General features: G+C 36.1%; 2 protein-coding genes across 2 annotated transcripts; both read left to right on the top strand.

Annotated features, from left to right (window-relative positions):
* Positions 1-74: 74 nt before the first annotated feature.
* Positions 75-908, top strand: LOC114873546 (dynein beta chain, ciliary-like). The gene is made up of 2 exons (XM_046288012.1): positions 75-483; positions 559-908. The coding sequence occupies exons 1-2, from the start codon at positions 75-77 to the stop codon at positions 789-791; spliced, it is 642 nt and encodes a 213-aa protein (XP_046143968.1). The 3' UTR covers positions 792-908.
* A 2,758-nt stretch (positions 909-3,666) lies between these two features.
* On the top strand, positions 3,667-20,131 carry LOC114873534 (dynein beta chain, ciliary-like). Its single transcript, XM_046286205.1, has 48 exons — positions 3,667-3,835; positions 4,050-4,552; positions 5,507-5,663; positions 5,736-5,968; positions 6,047-6,336; positions 6,531-6,679; positions 6,980-7,225; positions 7,287-7,511; positions 7,584-7,785; positions 7,858-8,024; positions 8,081-8,493; positions 8,568-8,838; positions 8,905-9,167; positions 9,231-9,541; positions 9,756-9,871; positions 9,936-10,147; positions 10,225-10,428; positions 10,486-10,557; positions 10,646-11,099; positions 11,157-11,349; positions 11,420-11,597; positions 11,696-11,824; positions 11,896-12,115; positions 12,174-12,335; positions 12,690-12,836; positions 13,100-13,261; positions 13,325-13,561; positions 13,624-13,845; positions 13,909-14,160; positions 14,243-14,369; positions 14,436-14,569; positions 14,647-14,884; positions 14,966-15,153; positions 15,261-15,430; positions 15,667-15,887; positions 15,969-16,245; positions 16,316-16,591; positions 16,674-17,079; positions 17,144-17,665; positions 17,735-18,016; positions 18,090-18,296; positions 18,370-18,571; positions 18,646-18,777; positions 18,858-19,033; positions 19,128-19,238; positions 19,309-19,482; positions 19,557-19,705; positions 19,810-20,131. Exons 1-48 carry the CDS (start codon positions 3,746-3,748, stop codon positions 20,102-20,104), a joined length of 10,767 nt encoding a protein of 3,588 aa, XP_046142161.1. The 5' UTR covers positions 3,667-3,745; the 3' UTR covers positions 20,105-20,131.
* The last annotated feature ends 57 nt before the right edge of the window (positions 20,132-20,188 follow it).

Below are 20,188 nucleotides of genomic sequence, written 5' to 3'. Positions count from 1 at the left end.
CTGTAAAGAGAAAAAGAACAGTATCTTGTTATTTATATAAAAAATATTAGTTAAAAGGAAAAATAACAGGGCAAATGTTGCTACCTCTGCCCATGGGTATCGATGAGATTATGCAGGAAGAATTTGATTCCAAGCCAGATTCTTATAAGCTTCAATTGAAAAGCAATATAGAAGAAATTGTAACAAAATGGGCTGGGCAAATTAATGAAATCCTTAATGAAGAGTTCTCCCAGTTTTCCAAGGGCGGGGACCAATTACCCGAAGCTGGTAATTTCAATAAGATTAGGGAAATTGACATCATTGTTACGTTTTTCTTACATTTTTTTTTAGAAATGAATTACTGGAATATGAGATTAAAGAACATGGAATCAATTTACCTTCAATTGAAGAATCCAAAAATAGTCAGGATGGACGTGTTTTTACAAGAAATGGCGAGTCCTTATTCGGAGTATTTTAAGAATTTGATAAAGAACGTAGCTGCAAGTACGTAACAATTTCAAGAAAAATATAAATTAAATTTTAGAAATGGATTAAATAAACGTAAATTCTATTTTTTAGCATTATTAGAGACAAGAGATATCTTCCTTTACTTGAAGCCCTTAGATACGAATTTCCAAGAGATCTCTAGCGCTGAATTTAAGGATTTATCGTTGAAATTCAAAATATTGATACACTGCGTGTGCTTAATGTGGGCTAACTCAAAGTTTTACTCTGTAGAAAGAGTAGTCACTCTGTTACGAGAAATTTCGAGCTTGTTAATTGCTCAAGTATTCAATTTTCATTTAATATAAATATTATGCAGTGTGGTCATTTGAAACATTTAACATTTTTAATATAGGCATCGAAATACATAAATCCCTCAACTTTATTCGAAGGTGATATCGAAGAAAACAAGACGAAAATAGAGGAAGTGATACCGTTTATAGATCTTTATCAAGAGATGTTTCGAACATTTAAAGATAAAGTAGAAGGTTATTTTAAACCACCGATTGAACCTGTACCTTGGTCCTTTCATGAGAAATTAGTTTTGGAAAGGATTCATTTGTTTCGAACGAGACTCAAAGACATCGAGGTCTGGTGTTACACTAATTTTAAGAGGTGTGCGAAAGAATTTCGCACAATTTATTATTCTCGCATACCTCTACTAATTTTGCACCTGCTACAGTTTTGCATTTCTTATTTATTATTATTTATTATACCACCTTCCCTATCGGCTACATTTTTTAACTGTCGTTGCAGCTATTGTTCGACATAGTACAGGATTATTTAAAATTAGAAAGAATAGAAATAGCTGGCTTGAAAGGGAAATCGTTACTTTCTATGACAATTGACATCTACGACGAGTTTAAAAAATTGTATAGTCAATTTGGAGAACTGACCGACATTGTTTTAATACCGGATGAAACACAATTCACCGAAATTTTACAGGAATTCTTAAACACAGTAAATTACTCTTTTAAAATCATCCTCTTTAAACGGTCTCTCAATTTTCTTTTTTAATAAAAAGGTGGAGCAGTTCGATCGACGATTGGCAAGTATCTTCGATCAAGCTTTCGCGGAGTGTCACGATTTAGAATCGATGTTTAAATTTATTTGGATGATGGGCCCGATTGCTAACAGACCTATAATCATGGCTCAATTGTGGCACAATTACGAAGATTTAATCCAAAGAATAGATCAACAATTTAGTGATGTAAAGGTATACGATCGATAAACAAAATAGTTTTCTCGTACACCTCTAGTTTTCAACAATAGTATATATTTAATCTTTTAGATCATATTTGATGAAAATTTTCAATCGAGCACAAATCCGTTACTTTCGATGGTCAATGAATATTTACCCCCAGTCGCTGCAAAATTGTGTTCTTTAATGAAACTACGTAAAAGGGCTAATTATCCTATTCGCAGTATTAAATACACTGATCATCCTTTAATTACCGCGAAGATGGAAAGTGAAATCAAACCGAAATACGAACAACTGATGGTGATTAACAAGATAAACGAGTTAACTTGTTAAAAGTAACTTTAAAAGTTAACATCAAATTTATCTTAATTTCTTTTTAAGACTATCATTTATGAAAAAGAAGAAGAAATATTCAACGCCTGGATTGATACACTGCCAGATATATTGGAAACCCATTTAACGAAGACCCTTCTGATAGTTCACGAAGACAGATCATTGGAATTGAATTTTGATTCTGAACTGAAGACTGTATTAAGAGAAATTCGCTATATGTTAATAATGAACAGAACAGACCTCCCAGAAGTGGCTACAGAATTTTATAACAAATCACAGTTCTTTTTCATGAGTACTTATAATCTCGGTTTAATAATAGAATGGTAAATATACCTTCGTTCAACGTTCTGGCGCATCGAATCTCAAAATGAGATAAAGGAATTTCCTTTAGGTACAACAGAATACGAAGTCAAAGCACTCCTGTTGAATTCAATTTAATCGAAGAAGAAGTTGAAAATTTAGACAGATTAATTGACGAGGGCCAAGAAAAATATAATTGGAATTCCGAAGGTAAAAATATCTGGCAACTTTACATTCCACTTTACCCGAATTATATTAAATATTAAACAATAAAGCGTGCCTTTGCAGAGGTTCCGGAATACATTGAAAATTTGTTAACAATTACTCGAAAATTACACGCCAGAGTGTTTCGAGCGCAGGAAAATTTGAAAACCATCATGGATCGGCTATATACTTGGGCGATGATGCCAGTTCTTTATCGTAAAGATGCTAGAGACGAGAACCTACTGGGAATCGCGGAAAAAGACGAGAAGTTCGAAGAAAGATACGCGGAAATTGAAGCGACAACCGAGGAACTCGAACGAATTTTGAAAGAGAATTACAAATTATTCTTCGACCTGCTTCCGGATAGCGCTTACGACGTGGATGATTCAGACTTATTCGAGGGTAGTTATGGTTTAACATACGGTGAAACATTTTGGCAAATGTTTTCGATATTTATTTAACGAAATATTTATAGAGCCGGGCGAAGAGAAGCAGGAAGAAGAAGCAGACGAGGCGACGCCTAAAGAAGGAATGGAAGATGAAACTCAAAAGTGAAATAAAATTAACTGTTTAGGCGTATAAGTTTCTTAAATTAGTGCTTGGATAATTGTAAAATAAAACTAGGGTTGACGAGGAGGGAGCTGAGGGGGCGGAATCGCCTGAAGGACAAGAGGAAATTGAGGAGGAAGAAGTTGACGAAGAAACTTTGGCATTTAGACAAGAAAAATGGCAACCTTATCTTACTTACGTGGACGACTTAATTTCCAAAGGTCTTATTCAGGCAGTATCTACAAGGTTAATGTTGATAAATGGAACTTTTTACATTTAGTTTCGATAATGTAAAGTATTGTAGTACAACTTATTATTACTCTGATAGTATTTGTTACATCCTTGATGAAACTGATCCTGAAGGCGACATACATCCATTATTTGAAATACAATTATACTTAGAGGTAAGCACAGATTTATTAAGTGTACAAATTAATTCTGTGCCTTTTCTTTTTTTTTAGGCGATTTCGAGGAAAATGAGGATGTAGGGGAGGAGACTCCCTATATCAAAATTAAGATTTTAAGAATTTCTGCTTCTCCTATATCGCCATTTTGCTCGATACTGTACACGTAATATTCGGTCCAGTTAATTATCATTTTATATACCAATAGAACCCCGAAATTGGTTTCCAACCATCAGTGAATATAAATGACCCAGAAGGTTTTTACCCCTTTATGGAGTCACTTTTACTGGACATGGTGAAGATGGGTGGTCTTATCCCACGCGTTGATCCTCAATTAGTTGAAGAACGAGAAAATTACTCGGTATATTATTCTACTGTTACCAGATATCCACTATCGTTCAAAACTTTGGAAATAGTTAAACAGAATCTTAAAAGGATTAAGTCATAGATTGTTTATCAAAATCTTGCATAAATTTTTTTTTATAAATGATTGCTTCTAATATATTAACGAAGGATCAAAAAAATACGACTGATTCCAAACCTTTGAATTTCTTAAAACCTTTATCATTTTCCAGACTGACGTTGCTGAGGAGGAGGGCATCGTATTTATGCTCGAAGAAATTTGTAATCGAGTGAAATTTGCTCTGACAGAAATGAAGGAGCACGCCGAGGTATCACATAGGTATACACTACTTCTGAAGTCCATATTTATTAAAATTAACTGTTTCCAGAAATACGAGTCCTTCTCTTGGTTGTGGCTGGACGATAGACAAGAATATTTATCGTACTACTTACAATTCTCTCAATACGTAAATCCTGAAGTAAGGCAGGCTATCAAGGACCATCCAGAGTACCTTCCAGAAAATATGAAACTAAAGAAACCAGACCTGGCGGATTTCAAACGCGAAATCGATTACTTCGTGGAACTATACAATCAATGCGATCGTATGCCGAACGAAGAGATCTTTAGCCGATGGCTGAGGCTCGATTTAAAGCCCTTCAAACAGGCTCTTTTGAACACTATTTGCAAGTGGTCCAATGTGCTCAAAGAACATTTGGTCAATAAGATTACCACTCAGTAAGTTCATTATTTTAACCCATTGTTACCCATACATTTTACTGTGCTCTTCGTTACCTTTTAATCTTGAAAAAAAAAATCTACAAAGTCAGATGGAATGTACAATGAAATAACGCGACTGTCACGCTTAAGCGCGGACACTCTGTATATTCAATCGTTTTCGGAGAACGTACAGGCGTTCTGCCAACATTATTGTTAGTTCCATCAATTTCGTTAGAAAACTGACGCACTGATTCAATGACCAATGATTCGTGACGTAAGTTGGGATAATTTAAATAGACGGTAATACATACATATATGCTAGGATTAGGTACCAAATAGCTGGCGGAACACCAAGACGCTTTTCCAAATGTGTACGTCACGTCTAATACCCAGACGTTTAATTTTAATTCGGTGACTTTGCAAAGAAATTGCTTTTGTTCTTGATTTATTCGATAGAAGAATAATGAAGCATGAAAGCTACTAATTTATGACGATTCAAAATGCATTCTTGGAAGCATCATTTATATAAAGGTCGTTTGTTTAGTGTAATCTGAAAGTTTTTATGCAATCTATTGTTACCTTGAATGCTAACAAAATGTTGCCTACAGAATAGCAATGATAAAAAAAATGGAGCTTCTTAAAAATAGCATAGAATCTGATGAAGCTTTATCGATGCAAGTCACATTTCACCCTGTAACCACAAATAGAGCCGATTTCTCTGAAACTACAATCGAGACGATCGTTGTTGGCACTAGTCCTGTTTATTTGCGCAACTCAACGGCAGACGTAGCGTTTGGCTCTAAATCTAGCCTTCTCCATTCCGGGAAACTATCAAAAACATTACGTATTTTGCGAATAATATGAATAATTCCAAGGAAACTGGGTATTAGCATATTCAAAAGATCATGCATGATTTTACATCGTATACCAGACGTTTCTAAAACCAACAGATTAATTGTAATTTCATTTTAGACTGGAAGATTTATCAGAATTCTTAAAAGCTGCGATGGAGAACTTTTCAAAACCGATTCACGAAGACGATTACGAAGCGCTTTTGGAGACAATTTATTATTTGAAAGAAGTCAGAGATCGTCAGTTTGAAATTGAGGATATGTTCGATCCTATCAAGGTAATATCATATAAATACTTAAGAGTAGAAAAATGTTTTCCTTTCTTATTATTTGCTTGAATTTGTTTTTAGAAAACGATAGAACTCCTGCAGCAGTATCAAGTATTCCTGGATAACAAGATTTTCGAGTGGCTAGAAGAGTTACCACTCGCTTGGGAATCATTGAAAAAGGTAGCTGCTCAAGTGAAGCAAATTGTTCAGCCTTTAATGACCCATCAAATCGAGCTGCTGAAGAAGAGGCTGAGTTATTACGACTTTAAGCAACAACAATTCTTAGACGAATTTCATAGCAAAGATGTGTTCAAGTAAATTTAATAGGAGTATAATCTTTCTTTTTTTTTTTTCTATCTGAAATATAATGCGTAATTGATAATTATTTTTAGCACTGATTGCCCGAATCCTTACGAAGAACTGAATAAAATACACGAAAAGCTTCTCCAGTTCCAAAGTGAAGAACAGGCCTTGTACGATCAGAGTGTGATCTTCGAGCAAGAGACGCCTGAGTTTAAGGTGACCAAACTGATAAAGAAGGAAATGCAGAATTTGAAAACTGTGTGGGATTACGTGAACGTGATTGGAACCAGTTTAAACGAATGGAAGAAGACCACGTGGAAGAAACTGGACATAGACTGGATGGATCAGGAATGCAAGAAGCTTCTTAGAGAACTAAGACGTACAAATTATTCTTATTCCAACTATCTGATAAGCGATTTTTAGAATGCTGCTTCTGCGCTTTAATTAGTTTATAATTAGTAGTTTCGCTTTCAAGATTGAGTATTTGATTTTAGGGATGTCCTATTCCTCATCTATGGAATCTACATTTAGATTATACATATTGAAAAAAAAAAATAAACTGCTATTTTCTAGAACTGGACAAAGATGTACGTCCATGGGAATTGTACAACAGCCTCGAGGCCCAAGTGAAGAACATGATGGCGTCATTAAGAGCAGTCTCAGAACTGCAGAACCCAGCAATTAGAGACAGGCATTGGAGGGAATTAATGGCTGAGACACGAGTAATTAACTATTTGGTTGTTTGCGGTTTCACTTTAGCATGGAAACGGTTATTTGTTATTAAATTAAGTTCATTACCATGCATGACTGTTAATGGTTACATTAATTACAATTGTATCAGATACTTGAGACTAGTCTTGAACCGGTGCTACATCTAAGCTAGATCTCGTTTAACTGGGCCAGGTCTCGGTTAGACCTTGATTTTAATTGCAAACATTACACCACGGTGAAAGCCGTGTAACTTTTAATTCAGAATGTTCTGAAAAGTTCTCAAACATTTGTGGTACAATGTTTTATAATAGGTAGCGTTTATCATGACTGACAGTACTACGTTGGAAGATTTATTGAAACTACAATTGCACAAATTTGAGGAGGAAGTTAAAAACATTGTTGCTAAATCTGTGAAAGAAATGGCGATGGAGAAAGTGTTGAAGGAGCTCCATGATACTTGGAGTAATCTGGAATTTGGCAAAGAGATACACGATCGTACTAAATTGAATGTTCTTAAGATCGATGAAGAAACCATAGAAATCCTAGAAGAAAATCAGGTAAAATTCCTTTGTCTCTTCCCTTTTAATTATTACTTCTAATTTCCAATATTCCAAATAGGTGCAACTACAAAATATGTTGGGTTCGAAGTTCGTGGGATATTTTCTCGAAGAGATTCTTGATTGGCAAAAGAAATTAAGCAACGCAGACGCAGTGATTAACGCCTGGTTCGAAGTTCAGCGAGCCTGGATGCATCTCGAGAGTATATTCATCGGTTCTGAAGATATCAGAAGCCAACTTCCGGAAGACTCGAAGCGGTTCGAAAAAATTGACAGAGACTTCAAAGTAGAGTTTGAAATGTTCTCTGATATTAAAACTCGAAGGAAAAATCCTTAGAAAATTTAACGTGTTCTTAAGGAACTTCTGAGAGAAATGTCGAGCAATTTAAATATCATTAAAGCAACGAATCGTCCGAAGCTCCTGGAAAAGCTGGAAGAATTGCTAGTTCAGTTAAACGTCTGCGAAAAGGCTTTGGCGGATTATTTGGAAACGAAAAGATTAATTTATCCAAGATTTTACTTTATCTCTGCGACTGATCTTCTGGACATTTTAAGCAACGGTTAGAAAACTTAATATATTTTTATAAGAATTAAACACAACAATTATAATTATACGATAAATTGTTTAAAAGGAAACAACCCTGAATTAGTCTGCAAACATTTGGCGAAATTGTACGATTCCATAGCGAAGTTAGTATGGAAAATGGATGGTTCGAAACCAACGAAACTCGCCACTGCAATGGTTGCCAAGGATGGCGAACACATGGTTATTTATGGAAGTTGCGATTGCAGTGGAAAGGTATTTTCATCTTACAAACATAAAAGATCGTTTTCAAAACGTTGCATGATTTTCAGGTAGAAGTCTGGTTGAATCACGTGACGGATGCAATGAAGAAATCAGTGAGATATCACGTCTCTCAAGCGGTGGCCACTTACGACGAGAAGCCACGAGAGCAATGGATCTTCGACCACCAAGCTCAGCCTGCTCTTTGCGGAACTCAGATTTGGTGGACCACCGAGGTGAACATGGCTTTCATGAGACTCGAGGAGGGCTTCGAGAATGCTTTTAAAGATTATCAAAGGAAACAAATCAATCAACTGAATGCTCTGATTACGATACTTTGCGGGGAGCTCGATGAGAGCGATAGAAGGAAGATCATGACTATTTGTACAATAGATGTGCACGCTAGGGACGTTGTTGCAAAGATGATCGCGATGAAGGCAGAGAATTCTTCCAGTTTTCAGTGGCAATCGCAACTCAGACATAGGTCGATAAATTCATAGATAACTATGTATCACAAAAAGAATCTTTATACCAATTTTAACGAATCGATACGTACAGGTGGGACGACAAAGTTGGTGATTGTTACGCAGACATTTGTGATGCTTTCTTCAAATACGATTACGAATACTTGGGGAATGTTCCTCGACTGGTGATAACACCGTTGACCGACAGATGTTACATTACTCTAACGCAATCCTTGCATCTTATAATGGGAGGAGCACCTGCTGGTCCCGCGGGAACCGGAAAAACGGAAACCACAAAGGATCTAGGGCGAGCCTTGGGTCAAATGGTTTATGTGTTCAACTGTTCCGAACAGATGGACTATAAAGTAAAATCATAGGAAATGATTCAACCCCGTAGGACAAGAATGTGACGAGAATATGTTTCCTTTCAGTCCTGTGGAAATATTTACAAGGGTCTTGCACAAGTGGGAGCGTGGGGCTGCTTTGACGAATTCAACCGTATATCCGTGGAAGTACTTTCAGTGGTGGCTGTACAAGTAAAATCAGTATTGGATGGCGTGAAGAGCCGTAAACCGACGTTTCTATTCTTTGGCGAGGAACTTAATCTTGTTCCTACCGTTGGAATGTTCATCACTATGAATCCTGGTTACGCCGGAAGAACCGAGTTGCCGGAGAACTTGAAAACTTTGTTTCGGTAGGTCAAATTGTACGAGTCCTTGTTTTATTCAGATGGAGAATAATTTATATAACATTGAAGGCCTTGCGCGATGGTGGTCCCGGATTTTGACCTTATTTGCGAGATAATGCTGGTAGCGGAAGGTTTCCAAGAAGCTAGATTATTAGCAAGGAAGTTTATAACGCTTTACCAACTTTGCCGAGAACTTTTATCGAAACAGGATCACTACGACTGGGGTCTGAGAGCGATCAAATCGGTTCTCGTGGTAGCTGGAAAACTGAAGAGAGACGATCCTCAAAGACCAGAAGAACAAGTACTGATGCGAGCCCTCAGGGATTTTAATATCCCGAAAATCGTTACGGACGACGTACCAGTTTTTATGGGACTGATTGGTATCGATTCATTTATTTCCTGATTGCAGAAATTTATGCAATTATAACATCAGATCTTATAAAAAATATGTCTCAGAATCATTGTTCTGAAGAATCTGTTGAAGGGGAAAAATAATTTATAAAAACGTATAATTGCATAAAAATTCGCAGGCTACCGATGGTCTTTTATATCATATTAGCTGAAGGCTAAGATCTTAGTTATTGGTTTCATCAGGTGATTTGTTCCCTGCTTTGGATGTACCTAGAAAAAGGGATTTTGATTTTGAGAAAACAGTTAGAGATTCTGCTGTGGATTTGAAATTACAACCAGAAGATGGATTTATATTGAAGGTAAGAAAAATTAATAACTGATTTTTCTTGGAATCACCGAATTGTTTTTAATGAAATCAATTAGATTGTTCAATTAGAAGAATTACTTTATGTTCGCCATTCGGTTTTCATCGTTGGATTCGCTGGAACAGGGAAGACTCAAGTTTGGAAGACGCTAAATCGAACCTATTTTAACCAAAAATTGAAGCCGTATTATAATGATTTGAATCCTAAAGCTGTGACCACTGATGAACTTTTTGGAGTTATTAACCCGGCGACTCGAGAATGGAAGGACGGGTTTGAATTTCTTTTACTTCATCCAGTTGTGATTTTCATTCCTTTCGTTTTCTTAAAACCTACTAATGTTTTATCAGGCTATTTTCAGTTATAATGAGAGATCAAGCAAACATGACAGGAAACGATCCAAAGTGGATTATTTTTGATGGTGACATTGATCCAATGTGGATCGAATCATTAAATACCGTGATGGACGACAACAAAGTACTAACATTGGCTAGCAATGAAAGAATTGCCTTAACTGATCACATGAGACTTCTATTTGAAATTTCGAACCTTAGGTAATTGATTATTCCATTACTTGACACACCGATGTAACGAGAAACAATAATTTCCAGAACAGCCACTCCAGCTACTGTTTCCAGAGCAGGAATTCTTTACATAAATCCACAAGATATTGGCTGGTATCCGTAAGTAGTCATTAACTATCCCAATAAATATAAATATTTAACTCGATAAGAGAATTAATTACACGAATAAATTCCATAACGAGTTTAGATTTGCAATCAGTTGGATAGAGACAAGAGATGGACCCGAGAGGGCGAATTTAACCATTCTCTTTGATAAATATGTTCCAACACTGATAGAAGTGATGAAGAGCAAATTTAAGAAAATTACACCCTTACCAGACATTTGTCACGTGGAGATGTTGTGCAATTTATTGGATTACTTTTTGACGAAAGAAAACGTACCCCCAGATTGCCCCAAAGAATGGTACGAATTGTATTTTGCATTTTCCTGTATCTGGGCATTTGGATCGGCGACTTTTCAAGATCAGTTGATCGATTGGCGAAACGAATTCAACAAGTGGTGGCTAAACGAGTTTAAAACAGTGAAATTCCCAGCGGGCGGTAATGTGTTTAATTATTTCATTGAAAACGAAACGAAGAAGTTAATTTCGTGGACCGATATTGTGAAACCTTTCGAATTGGATACCGACATACCGCTTCAGGTTCGTTTAATTAATATGATAAATTGTTCAAATTTTAAAAATAATTTACCTCAACAGTCTGCTTTGGTGCCGACTGGTGAAACGATATGCCTTCACTTCTTCCTGGATGTTTTCATTAAGGAAAAGGTACCGGTGATGTTGATTGGTGCTGCAGGTTCAGGGAAAAGCGTGATCGTTGCTGAAAAATTAGGGTCCCTTCCGGATGACTACAATATCGCCGGCGTGCCTCTTAATTATTACACCACATCTGGTAACAAAAATATTTAAATGTATTAGAATCCTTTCTACGTTGCATTACATTAATTAGCTGTTTATTTAAGAAATGTTACAAAGGATTATGGAGAAACACTTGGAGAAGAAAACTGGCAGGAACTATGGACCGCCAGGATTAAAAAAGTTGATCTATTTCATTGATGATATGAATATGCCTGAAGTAGATACTTATGGAACTGTTCAGCCTCATACGCTTATCAGACAACACGTGGATTACAGTCACTGGTACGTATCTTTTTCCCAAAATCTAAATTAAAAATAAAAGTGAATTATTATCAGTATTTGGAATCAATGATAATTAAATTGATTGGAAAAAAATGTAGGTACGACAGAATAAAATTATCTCTGAAGGAAATTCACAACACTCAGTATGTTTCCTGTATGAATCCCACAGCGGGGAGTTTTACAATTGATCCTCGTTTGCAAAGACACTTTGCCGTTTTTGCAGTTAAGTAAGTAACGCGTTCAATTACTCCCATTAAATATTTATATAAACTACACTTCTTCCTATTTTTCATGTCAGCTTTCCAACCCAGGAGAATCTAATAATGATCTACAGCCAAATGTTGGATCAACATTTAACAAATCCTCTGAATAAATTTAATTTAGCGCTAACAAAAATTGCAGAGCCACTGTTAAATGCAGCACTGCATTGCCATAAAAGAATTTCAACCACATTTTTACCAACTGCAATCAAATTCCATTATGTATTTAATCTACGTGATCTTTCAAATATTTTTCAAGTAAGTAACTACCCACAGTTGTGATAGTTTTAAAAAAAGAGCAATTATTATATTTTAGGGTATTTTATTTGCCAATGGAGAAACTGTTTTAACTCCTAATCATCTGGTAAGGTTGTATGTTCACGAAGCGACCAGAGTGTATGCTGATAAACTAGTCAATATGGAAGACGAAAAAACATTTGACCAATTGTTAAAGGAATCGCTTCGTAAAAATATTCCTGTACTTTATCTTTCAAATATTGCACAGAATATCATATAATAAGGGAACGTATGGTAATTCTATGTGAATTGGAAAGCACATCAATGCTAGACCTAGGAGGTTTATATAGCAAGTCTGGCTTGAAAAATATTGGAATCACTTTTCTAATGACTGATTCTCATATTGCTGATGAAAGATTCTTGGTCCTTATAAACGACATGTTTCCCTTTGGTGAAATTTCAGAATTATTTGCAGACCAGGAGGTCGATAATATTGAACAACATATCATTTTCCACTTGCTTTTCCTATTATATGGCACTCTGTAGAAAACCTAATATAAAGTCAGAATAGATACATTCGTACTATTCATTACAGGAGCTAGAGGAGAATATTGTATTTGCAGAACCAATCATATATTGCCATTTTGCTGAGGGAATTGGTGAATCAAAATACATGCCTATAAAAGACTGGCAACAATTGAATAAATTACTGGACGAAGCTTTGGTTAATTATAACGAACTGGTAATGATATAAATTAAGAACGCTTGAACCCTTTCGCTCCTACTGGTGCCCCTTGAACCCTTTCAGTCCTGGTTCCTTCGTCTATGGTGGAAACTCATTTAAATTTTGCGAAGGAAATTCTTATAGCAGTTACAAACAAGATTTTGTGCCAAAAGAATTATTTTTCTGAATATTAAAAAATCCAGGGCTGAAAGGGTTGAGCTCTAAAACTGCTTCTCTTATTAAAAGAATACTGTTAAAAGGATGAAATCATTTTCAAGTAGGTGTCTGCAATGAATTTAGTATTATTCGACGATGCCATGTACCACGTTTGTCAAATAAACCGAATTTTAGAATCACCCAGAGGAAATGCATTGTTGGTGGGTGTCGGAGGAAGCGGAAAGCAATCTCTTTCTTCTCTCGCATCTTTCATTTCGAGTTTAGAGGTATTTCTTTTCCACTGCATGGAATAGACAAGGTTCATATTTATAAACGGATCCATTTTACAGGTATTTCAAATACAATTAAAAACCGGATATTCTTTGGAGGATTTAAGAACCGACCTAGCAGGTTTATACAGCAAGTCTGGCTTGAAAAGCATCGGAATTACTTTCCTGATGACGGATTCTCACGTTGCTGATGAAAGATTCTTGGTTCTTATAAACGACATGCTTGCCTTTGGTGAAATTTCAGAATTATTTGCCGACGAGGAGGTGGATAATATTGTAAATGCTGTGAGAAACGAGGTAACTGTTTATTTTAATAACAAGAATAAATCGTCTGTTAATTTTCTTCTCTCTTTGCAAAGGTAAAACAAACTGGTATGATGGACACGAAAGAAAATTGTTGGAAATTCTTCATAGACCGAGTTCGAAATCGACTAAAATGTGTTCTTTGCTTTTCACCTGTTGGAACAACTTTAAGAAATCGAGCCAGACAATTTCCAGCTATCGTTAACAACACTTCCATAAATTGGTTTCAAAGTTGGCCCCAGGAAGCTTTACGATCTGTTTCTAGCAGATTTTTAGGAGTAAGAAATCTAAAGACTCTATAATATCGATATTTTCTTATTAGCCTATGTTATTAACCATAGGAATTAGAGGATCTTCCAAAACAGCTTAAAGAATCAGCATCTCTGTTCATGTCGTTCGCGCATACAAGCGTCAACGACATTTCCTCGCAGTACCTCCAGAGCGAAAAAAGATACAATTACACGACTCCAAAATCATTTTTGGAACAAATTGCGTTATATTCAAAGTTACTAGTGGAAAGAACCTACGATGTGATAGCAACGATAGAAAGGTTAAAGAATGGTTTAGAGAAATTAGAAAGCTGTGCTGGACAAGTAATTCTTCCATGATAAATCACTTAATTATTAAACATCCGTATGAATTTAATTAATTGATGCAATCAATTTCAATTAACAGGTAAGCGAATTAAGAGTTGTCTTAGCGGTTCAGGAAGGGGAACTGAAGAAGAAGAACGAGATTGCAGACAAAATCCTTGTCGAAGTTCGGGCAGAGAATACAAAAGCCGAAGGGGAAAAAGCATTTGGTAGAAAATTAGGAAACCACTTATTTGCATAGAAAACTATTTAAAAATCACAATATTTGTGTGCAGTGTCGGAAGAGGAAGGAAAAGTAGCGGAAATAAAGGAAAAAGTGGCAGAAAGACAGAAACGTTGCGACGAAGATTTGGCAAGAGCAGAGCCTGCAGTTCGTCAAGCCGAAGCTGCACTCGACACTTTAAACAAGGCAAAGCATTTTAATATAAGAAAAATTCCATGAATTTTCTTTATTAAATCGTCCTAATGTTAATTGTTAAATTACAGAATAACTTGACTGAATTAAAATCGTTCGGAACACCACCGGCGCAAGTAGCAATGGTGGTTGAAGCAGTTTTGGTCTTATTTGCCCCAAAAGGGCAGATTCCAAAGGATAGAAGTTGGAAAGCGTGTAAAGCGATGATGGGTCACATTGACACTTTTCTTTCTCAGCTTCGAAATTATGATAAAGAAAATATTCATGCTGAGGTTGTTAGAGCAATTCAACCTTACATCAACCAGAAAGGTTCGAATACAATAAACTGTTATTTCATTTGTAACAGTCTTACAATTTAATTAGTAAATTAATTTTATTCAATCGTTTTAGAATTTGATCCAGAAATTATTTATTCAAAATCGCAAGCAGCAGCAGGACTCTGTAGCTGGGTAAAAAATATAATGGTCTTTCATTATATTAACGATGCTGTAAAGCCATTAAGAGCTGCACTTGCCCAAGCTAATGCGGAGCTAAAAGCTGCTATGGATCGTTTGAACTCTTTAAGAGCAAGGCTAGAGGTAAACTTTTATATAAGTTCATGATCGTCTGATCACGTTAAAGAGATTATGAGTGACACCAAAATGAAAATACTGTTGTCAAAAAAGAGGTTTTTTTTTATTGACAGGAGTTGCAAAAAGTGCTCGATGTCTTGGGAGACAAAATGAACGCAGCCTTAGCTGAGAAACAAAAGTGTCAGGACGAAGCTGACGCCACTGCGTTGACGATCGATCTTGCAAATAGATTAGTAAATGGTTTAGCGTCAGAAAAGATTAGATGGACCGAGACAGTGGAAACGTTAGTTGCAATTGTTCAATCTGTATTAACACAATTGGCATAATTTGGACCTACTTCTGGGGTGGGCTACGTCCCTTAGAAATTTTAGAATTTTAGAAATCTTAAAATTTTAGAATGATGAAGGTCCATATTTTTGGGAAGGGATTAGTCCAGATTTTTAGGGGAACCAGACCCACCTTGACCCTACCTAGTTACGTTAATTACAAACAATTGGCTGAAATAATTGAAATATTTAGGCTGACGAATTCGAAGGTCACGATACCCGGTGATGTACTTCTTGTAACAGCATTTTTATCATACATGGGATGCTTCACCCGAAAGTATAGAACCGATTTAATGTACGAAAAGTGGATTCCATTTCTGAACGATCTGGACGTGAAAATTCCGAGGACCGAAGGTTTGGATATCCTAAGTTTACTGTCGGACGATGCGCAAATCGCACAATGGAACAACGAAGGTGTATCACTCGAATAACCACTGTTAAAGATAAATACGATTTTGTGAATAATCTATTTAACGATTGATATTGTTTGCGAAGGTTTGCCAACCGATCGAATGTCTTCTGAGAACGCAACAATTTTAATGAACTCATCGAGATGGCCCTTGATGATAGATCCACAATTACAAGGAATAAAATGGATCAAAAATCGATACGGGGAAGACTTACGAGTCCTTAGGCTTACTCAACCAAATTACTTGAACAAAATTGAAGTCTCTATTTCAAACGGAGAAACTGTATTGATTGAAAATATCATGGAATCGATCGATCCTGTTTTAGATCCTGTTATTAAAAGGGACTTAATCAAGAAAGGAAGGTATTTATCATATATTTAGACAAATATATAGAAAGACTAGAAATGTAATATATGTATATAAATGTTAAAGAGCAATCAAAATTTGGGACAAAGAAGTAGATTACGATCATCGTTTCCGATTGATTCTACAAACGAAACTGGGCAATCCTCATTATAAACCAGAGATACAAGCTCAAACGACCCTTATCAATTTTACCGTGACTAAAGATGGTTTGGAAGAACAACTTTTGGGAGACGTTGTAAAAGCTGAAAGACCTGATTTAGAAAGTAAGAAAGCCGAGTTGACGACTCAACAAAATACATTTAAAATTACGCTAAAAACTCTGGAGGATGATCTTTTGCACAGGTATCTCTCTGCATATACGTATTTCGCTGAGCATAGAAATATTTTAAAGAAAAGTTACTTGACAGCAATTTATCTTTTAAAGATTGTCAGCCGCTGGACCGAACATTTTAAGCGACGTCGATCTCGTGATAAATCTCGAGACTACAAAAAAGACTGCTGCAGAAATACAGATAAAAGTGGCTGAAGCTAAAATAACGTCTGTAAAGATAGACGAAGCTCGAGAACTTTATCGCCCTGTCTCGTCTAGAGCCAGTCTTCTCTACTTTGTTCTAAACGATTTGAACAAAATAAACATGCTCTACCAATTCTCCTTGAAGGCTTTCAGCGTGGTGTTTCAAAATGCCATCAAATTTGCGGAAGCTGCAGACACGCTACCAAAACGTGTCGCGTTTCTGATCGACAGCATCACCCACTTGGTCTTCATTTACACCAGCAGAGGATTGTTTGAAAACGATAAATTAACGTTTCTTTGCGAAATGGCCATTCAGGTGAATTTAATCGTAGACCATTTTAAATAGCCGAGCGTCTTGGAAATAAATTGCTTCACTTCAGATTTGTATACAAGCGGAAGAAATATCGCAGGAAGAACTCGATTTTCTATTGCAATTCCCCTACGTTCCCGACTTAACTAGCCCGGTAGACTTCCTATCGAACGTTAGTTGGGGTGGAATTAAACATTTAAGTCAGATGCAGGATTTTGCAAATCTAGAGAAGGATATAGAGGGTGCTGAGAAAAGATGGAAGAAATTCGTGGAGTCAGAAACACCTGAACGAGAAAGTTTTCCTCAAGATTGGAAGAACAAAACTGCTTTTCAAAGACTGTGCATTATGAGATGCCTCAGGCTAGATCGAATGACATACGCGATTAAGTTGGTTTACTTAATGCTTGCTTATTTGTTTATAAAAAGTCAGAATTCCCAAAATTCCATACTTTTATTCAGGTGTTTCGTAGAAGAGAAATTGGGTTCAAAGTTTGTAGAATCTAGATCTCCTCCTTTCCATAAATCCTTCGAAGAAACTAGCTCGTTCACGCCTGTGTTTTTCATCTTGTCACCCGGTGTCGATCCTTTGAAGGTAAACGGGTTAATCCAATTAAAAAGTTTCGATAATAACTAATGCAGTATTGAAACGATACTAATTTAGGACGTAGAGAAACTTGGAAAACAATTGGGTTTCACTTTTGAAGGAAGAAATTTCCATAATGTATCGCTGGGTCAGGGTCAAGAACCCGTAGCCGAAGAAGCGATGGAAATTTCAGCGAACGAAGGTCACTGGGTCATACTGCAAAATATTCACTTGGTAAAAAGGTGGTTGCCCACATTGGAGAAAAAAATGGAGCAACTTTTTGAAAATCCTCACGAAAACTACCGATTGTTCATTAGCGCTGAACCCAGTCCGGATCCCCACGAATCACTTATACCTCAAGTAATTAAATATTTGTTGCTGTCGAACAGGATGTACATCTTGACGTACATTGTGTTATTTAATTAAATTATAGGGTATATTAGAATCTGCTATAAAAATCACAAACGAACCACCATCGGGCATTCAAGCGAATATTCACAAAGCATTGGACAATTTTACTCAAGAAACCCTTGATTCCTGCAGCAAGGAAACTGAATTCAGAGCGATACTATTTGCACTTTGTTATTATCACGCTGTAGTTGCGGAACGCAGGAAATTTGGAGCACAAGGATGGAACAGAGTAGATATTTTTCTTATCAATCTACTCAAGAATTTTTGAGTAAATTATAATATTAATTCTTTGTTGTAACTAGTCGTACCCATTCAACTTTGGCGACCTGACGATCAGCGTGTCCGTGCTATTTAATTATTTAGAAAACAGTCTCAAAGTACCTTGGGAGGATCTTCGTTATTTATTTGGAGAAATAATGTACGGAGGCCATATTACTGATGATTGGGACAGAAGATTATGTAGAACATACTTGATAGAATATTTAAAACAAGAATTAGTTGAGGGTAAAATATTTCATTTTCATCAGCATATCAAACGACAGGATGAATAAATACAAAATACTATAAACTCCCTTTAGGTGAATTGTATATTGCACCTGAGTTTTTGGTACCACCTAACAGTGATTATTTAGCATATCATAAATACGTTGATGATTATTTACCCGCCGAGAGCCCTGTTCTCTACGGACTTCATCCTAACGCAGAAATAGGTAATTATAACTTTTACAGAAAATTATCTAACTAACGTTAAAATCGTGTAACGTAAAATTAATAAAATTATTTTTATTAGGTTTCTTAACGCAAACCGCAGACAACTTATTCAAAACGTTATTGGAAATACTGGCAAGAAGCACAAGCGATGCTTCAGCTGGCGAAATGACAAGGGAAGATAAGCTCAAAGGAATTATAGAAGATTTACTGGATAAACTACCCGAAGAATTTAATATACAAGAACTTTATAACAAGGTTTTGAAAACTCTGTCATATGGTTGTACACCATGAAAGCAAACACGTTTAAGTAATTTTCTAATTGAAACTATATCTATTTTCAAAATGTTAGGTCGAGGATCGCACACCGTTTATTACGGTTGCTTTGCAAGAATGCGAGCGGATGAATTCGTTGTGCGACGAATTAAAAAGATCTTTACACGAATTGGAATTAGGCTTGAAAGTAATGACAATTCTTTGAATATTTATAATTCACAACACAATGCCTAAAAGATTATTGTATTTTACAACAGGGAGAATTAACGATCAACGCTGAAATGGAGGATCTACAAAATTATATACTGATAGATACCGTTCCACCGAGTTGGACAAAGAGAGCATATCCTTCGAGTTTAGGATTAAACAGTTGGTTTGCCGACATGTTAAACAGAATATCCGAGTTATCCAACTGGACTGCAGATTTTAATGTAAATTATTATTTCATTTTATTTGCTTGCAGTAAAGATAAAAATCGGTAATCAGATTATATTGTATCATATAGTTACCTCCATCAATATGGCTAGGTGGCTTCTTCAGTCCTCAATCATTTTTGACTGCAATTATGCAACAAGCTGCCCGGAGAAACGAATGGCCACTAGATAAAATGTGTTTACACTGTGAAGTAATGAGAAAATATAAAGAAGAAGTTACGTAAGTATTAAGAATAACATTATTCCTTGATAAGCTGAATCTTTTTCTCTTGTCCTGTTGAATAATTTTCCTACAAAAAATAATTTTTAATAAAAATTTCATAGATCGGCACCAAGGGAAGGTGCGTATATAAATGGACTGTACATGGAAGGTGCGCGGTGGGACGTTCAGGCAGGATGTATCATGGACTCTCGGTTCAAGGACTTATTTCCACTAATGCCAGTAATGTATATTAGAGCGATTACGCAAGATAAACAGGATCTTAAAAATATATACGAGTGTCCTGTGTATAAAACACGATCTCGAGGTCCCACCTACGTTTGGACGTTTAACCTGAGAACAAAAGAGAAGGCTAGCAAATGGATCCTTGCTGGTGTAGCAATTTTACTACAAATCTAATTATACTGCACGCACTATGCATGTCTTACTTACGTCATTAAATTAATTTTCTTTCGAAAAAACGTACTATTTTTTCGAAGCATC

Source organism: Osmia bicornis, chromosome 1 (assembly GCF_907164935.1).
Source record: "Osmia bicornis bicornis chromosome 1, iOsmBic2.1, whole genome shotgun sequence".
NCBI classification, from domain to species: Eukaryota; Metazoa; Arthropoda; class Insecta; order Hymenoptera; family Megachilidae; genus Osmia; species Osmia bicornis.
Note: the sequence above shows the minus strand (reverse complement) of the source record. Positions and strands in the feature narration are given on the sequence as shown.